The 8,278-nt window shown below is 39.5% G+C and overlaps 2 protein-coding genes across 2 annotated transcripts in view; both read right to left on the bottom strand.

Annotated features, from left to right (window-relative positions):
* Nucleotides 1–3,058, bottom strand: part of LOC117952503 (carboxy-terminal domain RNA polymerase II polypeptide A small phosphatase 1-like) — a 38,193-nt gene extending 35,135 nt beyond the window's left edge. Inside the window, exon 1 of the mRNA XM_034884858.1 lies at nt 2,627–3,058. Coding sequence (XP_034740749.1) covers nt 2,627–2,699 — 73 coding nt within the window. The 5' untranslated portion in view covers nt 2,700–3,058. The remainder of the gene's footprint in view (nt 1–2,626) is intronic.
* A 2,347-nt stretch (nt 3,059–5,405) lies between these two features.
* On the bottom strand, nt 5,406–7,949 carry LOC117952512 (SPEG neighbor protein-like). Its single transcript, XM_034884876.1, has 5 exons — nt 7,750–7,949; nt 7,107–7,213; nt 6,700–7,007; nt 5,880–6,021; nt 5,406–5,641 (listed from the first exon to the last, which is right to left on the bottom strand). The coding sequence occupies exons 2-5, from the start codon at nt 7,211–7,213 to the stop codon at nt 5,503–5,505; spliced, it is 696 nt and encodes a 231-aa protein (XP_034740767.1). The 5' UTR covers nt 7,750–7,949; the 3' UTR covers nt 5,406–5,502.
* Between the last annotated feature and the right edge of the window lie 329 nt (nt 7,950–8,278).

The raw sequence follows: 8,278 nt of genomic DNA, 5'->3' as shown, positions 1-8,278 counted from the left end.
AATTAGAAATTCAGTACCCCAACTCTTAGTCAGTCATCTCAAACTTACTTACTGAAGTTGAACTGAAGCTGTGTTTAATACTGTAAAGATGCCCATTATTGATCCCTGTTGGGAATTCTTTGTTGGAAATGTATTCCTGCGTTTCTATGTCCAGAGTCAGGCAGAGTTGAACTCTCCCGATGATTTAATATTAATGTTTTTTTAAAGCAGGTTTGCAAATTGGAGGTTTCATTAATAGACTGAGATACTGCCACCCGAAATTGTCATTTAACTGGATTATCTTCTGAAAACATTGGGACTTTATTTTTCTCAAAATATCACCATGACTCCAAATCTCAGAGAGTACAGACGGGATGAGTTATATTTTGAATGTGCACAAAGTTTTGAACATAAGCAGAAATCTTTCTCCAACACTATCTGGAATATTACAGTCCAGGGGTTTATTAATTCATACATCATTGAGGTGAGGGGGTGCAAAACTCAATCTCGCCAAGGGCAACCAAATGGCTGGAGCCGGCCCTGGTTCCACAGGTGATTAGTGTGCCTGTATATTTCATGACATGTCAAGTAGATGAATGTAATGTTTTCTGACACTTAACCCTCATGTTGTCCTAGGGTCAAATTGACCCGTTTTCCTATATCAATGTTCCTTTTAACTACTCAGTTGTCATTACCCAAAATAATAGTAATGTATACTTTACTTTATAACTTTTATCCAAATAACATGATTGATTCCACACAACGCTCTTTGGCAAGTACAAATCTCTACTTTCATTAATTTTGAGGTGTCTTATTCAATTTTATAACATTTGAAAAACTAACTGAAGTGGTTTTGAAATAGAGTAAAAGTGGACATATTCCAGTCTGTGATTATCCATCGACATACATTCCTTTAATTTTAGTCTAAATAATTCCTAATTTCTGCTTTTCTAACTCAAACATTAAGTATAATTTCCTATGAATGTGATTTATTGACCATAAAATCCTAAAATACCTGTAAAACTAAAGTTAATAAGTTAATGTTACGTAGGGTTGAAAACGTCAAAAAAAAGTGACAAACATAAAAAAAGCACCAAAAGTGTTGAAAAAAAAGGGACATTAGAAAAAGAAATATCGATAAAATGCGACAACAAAAAGGTTGATTTTAAGGGTTAATAACTTAATGCATCTAAAACCAAGTCATCCTGCCTGGGAACATTTCAAATTACACATAGTTTATACAGCGTAACAAGGTTGTATGGCATTATTTCCACCGGGCTTGGTTGACCCTGTGACAGCGCTAATCCATTTCACTTTTCCAGTGTTGGTTAGTGGAATTGTCCCGCTGTGAGCTGTAAATTGAAAGATATGTAATACATTCAGGAAACACCTCCGAGCCCACAACAGGTGATAAAAACACCTAGAATAACACTGATAAGTACAGAGCCATAACCGATAGGACAGAGCCGTACTACTGAGGCAGACTACTTAAATATTAACTTTATAGTCATAGTTAATATTTAACCATGATCTACTGCACTGTTCACTTTTGCATTATCAACACTGCACACAGTCTATCTTAGTATCTTACCTTATCATGGTCATTGCATTTCTGTGAGGGTTTTTTATTTTTAGTCTTATGTATGTGTGAGATATTTATGTATACGTGTTTGTTGTGTTACAGTTGTCTTGCTACTGGATGCCTTAAATTAATAAAGTATCTATCTATCTACTTAGTTATGGCCATGCTTTCCGGTCTATAGCGAGAGCACGTGATTGAGGCTAGCCTATAAAGTCCATTTTAGTTTTAGTAAGGGTTCATATTGTTAACCCTCCTGTTGTCCTCGGGGTCGAATCTGACCCATATTCAAAAAGTTTCTAAATCAGAAATTTAGGTTTCCTTCAAGCAAATTGTAAAAAAATAGAAATAATCGACAAAGACATTGTAAAAATTGAGAAAGATCTTAGGGAAAAGTTCGAAAACATCAAAAAAGTGACAACAATTGTCGGAGAAAACTTCAAAAACTTCAAAACAACACCAAATATGTCCAAAAATAATCAACAAAGAACTTTGGGAAAAGTGGAAAAAAGTGTCTGAAGGAGGTTGTAACTTAAACTTTTGACCAGGAAAAACTAAATGTTGGTCTACGGGAAAACAACACGAGGGTTAAATGGCGATATCTTGATGAGATCAACTGAAGCTGCTCAACATCAAAGTCCGAAACAATAACAGTGAACTGTCAAAGTGGCCCCGCCCCCTTTGAATAGACCCATTATTTCTCACGTAGTCCTCGCTCTGCATACAAACTCTGTCAATTTAGGGACTTAGTCTTTACTTCCCCACTCGTTTAAACAACATGCCTGTCCATTTTTATAGCCTACAGTTCTTAAGCGGCTGCTCGTGGCTTGGCTTGGCCTACCCAGAAGGCGTCCCCGGTTTCAAACTTACTCAAAGCTAGAAGACATGATTTCAACATTCAGCCAAAAAGAAATGTAGGTTTCTGAGAGCGATAAGGCATTATCAGAGCTAGTATACAGAGCTACAGTTAGCATTGTGACACCGCGACGTCCAAAAACACCGCTGCTGTGCCTCGCTGACATTGTCATGCGCAGCTGAAAAGTTCTGAAAACTTTTTCCCATACTCACCATCCTCACGACAAGTCGCATTTTCCTCTTCGTCTCTGGTTACTTGCGTGATTATCGACGGCGAATGGTCCATTAGGTCCGTCACTCAAAGATAAGGACGGGTTTTTTTCTGTATAAAATAGTTCGAGGAGTTATGGCAAAATAATTATTTATATTTTGCCACTCCCTGTCTGCAAACGCGCATACTGAGCGTTAAAATAAATAAACGCTCTAAACAGCATAAAGGGCTACAAAACAAACCATAACGGACCAAACCGCTCTAAAATGCAAAACGTTAAAAGTGTCTAAGATAGTTTGTTTCTAAAGGTTGTTACGTTGAAGAAGTTCATCAATTTGACCATGCTAACATGGGACTTGACGGTTTCAAGGAAGCCCCATTCTTAAAGCCACAATGCAGGATGTGAAGCTTTCACTAAATACGTGTAACGTTAACGTGTTGCTCGTTTAGGAGATACCTCGTGGATACATTTCAAAGTGTTATTGGCATTTATTTGTTTAGTTTTACTTTGAGTGTAACTTCGCCGAATCTAAGTGCTAATTGTATGAAACCTATATTTTTCATAATTTTGATATATTTTCCAAGACCTTGTTAATCTTTAAAAAAAATCAATTTTCTGGCTTTTAAGTGAACCGTTACTGGCACGTGGCGTGTTTTAAAAAGTTTGTTCAGACCATACTCCAACAAAACGTTGACGTTTTGACGGGGGCAGCCTTAAAACCGACCGAGAAAAAAGGAAGTAAGGGACAGTGTTTAACCCTTGTGTTGTCCTTATTTTACTAACACCACCTTACTACCACTAGTTTTACACTACTTTTTGGGATCCATTGTCAATAACACTCATTTGTATAGAATTATACCTAATATTTGAGTTAATAAAGCAGAAATTATGAATTATTTTGACTAATTTTGGTTAAAAAGAATGCCATATTTCTGATATAGACAGTGTTTAAAGGGGTCCAATTTGACCCGAGGAAAACAGCAGGGGGTTAAAGTGCCAGACAATAAACTCAAGAAATATAAACGAGAATATTTGTAAAAATATGTTATAGCTGCAACTGTATATATAGATAGATAGATAGATAATTCAAATGATATATTAATAGAAAATAAACACAATATGTAATGAATTAAAATAGCTAAATCATGACGGAGAAGGATATTCATGCTGCAGAGTCCTAGGCAACTACTCACTCAGCCTTCATTGAACCAGAACAGAAGGTAGGCTATGGTTTACCATTAACAAAAGACCTTTTGATACGCAATGGGGGATTTTTTTTTTTTTAAAGACAAAAAATACAACAAGATTGCAAAAAAATGTTCTCACCAAAAAACTAAACAAACTTTATTCCTATTTGTCACATATACACAGTACAATGTAGTGAAATTCAATTACTGCATTCAACCCATCCTAAGTATTAGGAGCAATGGACAGCTATCTACACAGCAACCTGGGAGCAAGTACAGTGTACTCCAAGCTGTTACCTCTGTTGGATAGTTTTGTATCTGTGAGAGATAGCTGAGCATTTGTCTCACTCATATAAGCAATCTGTTACAATGCAGGGTTAGTATATAGGTGGACTGTCTCTCTGGTGGGCCTGATCCACACAGTGTAACCTCTGTATATAACAATATTATTTAATAACTATATTACTTACTATATTAACACCTGACAACTGTAGTGCCTCTGATCACAGCTATGCTGAAAATATATCTCTGAGTGTACACAATTCATTCCATTCATGTGCACCTTGTCTTTCAAAATACCAAATACTTTTTAAGAAGTTGTGGCCTTTTGGTTAGTTTTGTACTCTAATGAATGGTACGTTTGAAGTATTCCATTAAGGAGATATAAAGGCTTAAAGGGGCGGTTCAGAATTTTGGACAAAAGACCTTATTACTAAGTTCGCCTTGTGTTTTTTATTAGTGGAGACAGTTTTCAACAGTTTTCATCCAGTCCTTCCAGCTGCAGAGTTCGCTGGTGCTAGGCTAGCACAAGTCATCAGTATCTGCTAGCCTGCCACTAAAACCACTTACCCACTCCACAGTGCACCAAAGGCAAATAAGTTATAACGCCAGACCATCGATAATAATAATAATGTCAGAAATAGCGGCCTACCGACATGCTCGGTCAGAAGGCGGGCGCTGGCGGCAGTCGGACTCAAATGAGCAATCTGATTGGTGGAGTGCTAACCCAGAAATGAGGAACGAGATAAGCGCGACTAGAGTCTCTCAGAACCTGACGAAAAACTGGCCGGTTTCTCGCTTAAAATGTTTTCAGAAACACGTTTTGGTGAACTATTTAAGTAAAATATGAGATTGTATTCTGAACAAGCCGCCATGACGGTCTGGCTTTGAATTCTCAGAGAAACCAGAACCACGTGACGGGTTCGTCCAATCCGCTGACGTCGGCTATCGGCATCGCTTCAGTGTGTTCCGAGGAACTTTTTGGGCCAACTCGGTCCGACGGGTTGGTGTGTCAGGGCCACGAGACTTAGCTGTTCTTATCAACCACGACAGGAGAAATGATCCAAAGTAATTACATGAATAACAACACACGTCTCTTTCATGTAGCCTTTTACGGAACCCTCTCATCTCTATGTCAAATGTCAAAATGATTCCTAGGTTTTGTATATATTATTATCATAACTGTCTGTATGCTGCATACATGCTGTCTTTTGAAATCTCTACTTCTGTCCCACAATACAAATGCTGATCATCCTATCATCAATTATGGATCATTTAAAAAACAACAACTCAAAAGCTCTTGGCAAATATTGTCTTGAAACGCAGCATCATTACAGTGTATTATCCATCGGATTGGACTGTAAGAGAACAGAGGCTGTTGCATTAGCGTCAGTGTAGCTGAGAGGTTACATCAGAGGATGTCGACGCGAGCGAAGGACTGGTCTGTGCCCAGATTGTTCTCCACAAACACCTCATACCTGCCAGCATCAGTCAACTTTGCATTTTTGATGGTCAAGATCGTGTTGGTGTCTCCAATGTCAAAGAATACCCTGAAAGACAATTGTAGCATCTTTATTAACAATACTGGTCAAATGTGCTTTCCCTAGAGTTCAAATCACAATCACTTCATTTGCAGTCTACAGTAATTGTATGGTGTATGTGTGTGTGTGTGTGTGTCTTTAATGCCTTTTCTCCATGCACACACATCCTGAAAAAGCATTGTACACACACAGTATTGAAATGCATTAGTACAGCATTCCTCCTTATTGAATCTCTAAGACGGCCTACCTGTCATCTTCTTCAATGTCATCTCCATCTTTAAGCCACGCAACATCTGGAGGAGGCTCCCCACTTATTTCAGCCTTGAGGACCACTGTTGTCCCTCTTTTGGCCTTCTTGTTGTCTGGGCCTTTAGAAACCTTAGCAGGGACTGGGGATGCATGATGCCAATACCATGTCAGCCACTTCATTTATCAACGATCACAAGTACTAGAATTGCAATAGCCTCAAAGATAAAGTTGTACAGGATGGCGAAGGATTGGTCAGGTTTAGGCATGAGGAGTGAGATTAGTTAGGTTAGGGTAAGAATACCAGGATCAGCCAATCAGAGGCAGAGACGGGCAGAACATTCCTTCGTCATCCTAGGAAACTCAAATTAAAACACAGGAGGCACTACTAATCACTGGAGGACTGAAGCCTCGGAGTCAGGTCCCAGGACAGGAGCAAACATTAGCATCAAGTCATTCCCGTCCACGGGTAAAAGTCTTTCCTCACTTACTTTTTAACTGATGATTGTTTAGGAACGTTTGTGTTCCATTGTTCAAGAAAATTAGGTGTTCAGAGCAACAACTTTGGGAAATACTTATATTTGATTGTTTGCCAAAAGTTAAATGAGATGATTGGCACCGCTCTCTTATCTTTCCTGTAAATATTAATATAAGTCCACACCCAGCAGCTGGTTAACTTAGCTTAGCATAAAGACTGGGAAGAAAGGAGGAAACAGCTAGCCTGTCCAAAGGGAATAAAAGTTGAACTAGTTCTAAAACTGTTTGAATGAAATAGGATTCGTGCCAAATAGAAACAACGTATGCCCGTGATCTGTACCCACCTTCCACTAGAATACAGGCAGACCCGTATGTCTGTCCAAAGGGATTTTTAATGGAAACCGTGTATTTTCCCAGATCAGCCAGAACCCCATCTCTAACCACGAGCGCCACAAAATCCGGGTCTTCAAAAACATAGCGGTACTTGGGACCATCCTTCAGCTCTTTTCCATCCTTGGACCAGACGATGAATGGATCTGGAAAGGCGCTCACTCTGCACTCCAGCTTTGCAGCGCTGCCCTCAACAAGAACCACATCTTTAAGATCCTGCAGGATCTTGGGAGGGCCCTTCTCCCGCAGCTCTTTACGCGACCTACAGTATGTGATCAAATGTACGATTTTTTTTATGCTTTCAATTTTGCTCAAAAGGCACTGGGATGCCACTGATGCTGACAGACATTGGATAGTGTACCTGTGGCCGCGATACGAGGCTTGGATTCGGACGGCGGCCTCCTGAACCTGAGGATCGCTGATGTTCAGAGTGCACCCAGGAGGGGGTGCAGGCTTCACTTTGGACATCTGCAGTGGTCAGAGCAGGTTAGCATAAGGAGGAACCATGAAATGAGTTAAAATCCTTGTTTAAAATCCAAATGATCAGAGCAGCCATTTTTGTCAGAGCAGGAAAAGCACAGGTGGCTCTGTTCTTACTCGAGTGTCCCACTAAGCCATGCCATTGGGACAGTAGGACCCTCAAACTGAAGCAGCTAAATGGAATTACGCCATCGTTCATTTTACTAATTGCACTTGTGCTTTATCAACTGAAAAGGGCCTTAATACTCTGACCACAGGAAAAGAAGAGAAGGATTATGAGGATATGCATTTAAACGCATAACCTTATCAAGCATTTCTTTCATACACTACCGTAAATACCGTATCATAACATTCCTCTAACTATGCAAATACTGTACATATCCACACTCCTTATATTTCTTTATTTGCATTTCTACTTGATATTTATACTATTTGTGCAACTGCACCACAGAATGTCCCTTCGGGGATCAATGAAGTTTTTCTGATTCTGATACTACTCACGTACTTAACGTCCCATCTCTTACCTTGGAGATCCTCCCGCAGCAGCTCTCGTCTCCAGATCGACCCCAAAGGCAGCCACCCAGAACCCTTCAGGCTTTATATCTAGAGGTCCTCAAGGATCAGGGAGAACAACTCATCACCTAGACGGTCCTTTTCCTTCTTTGGATATAAAAAACTACTCACCATCAGCACACTGATTGAGGTCGAGCAACACATGTTGCAGCCATACTTATGTCCTTATAAAGCCTTCGGATTAAGTACTCATGAGAATTTGGAGCAGTTAATAGTTTTGTTTGTGGTTGAAATGTGAGTCGTCCCGGGTGAGAATCCACACACAACTGTCGGCCGTCAGGGTCATGTGGAGGGAGTGGCCTCAGCCTGAACTCAGAACATTTTTTGATCATAAAGTATTATAAAATCATGCCCTGACTTCTTTTATATAAAGTGCAAACACCTTTCAAGTCATCTCTTCAGATACAAGCACCAATTGTAAATTCCTAAAACTGCTTCAACGTTCACACGTAGTTCCACTGTCCAAACAAAATGCAAGAA

Source organism: Etheostoma cragini, chromosome 11 (genome assembly GCF_013103735.1).
Source record: "Etheostoma cragini isolate CJK2018 chromosome 11, CSU_Ecrag_1.0, whole genome shotgun sequence".
In the NCBI taxonomy this organism is placed as follows: Eukaryota; Metazoa; Chordata; class Actinopteri; order Perciformes; family Percidae; genus Etheostoma; species Etheostoma cragini.
This window is presented reverse-complemented; position numbering and strand designations above follow the sequence as displayed.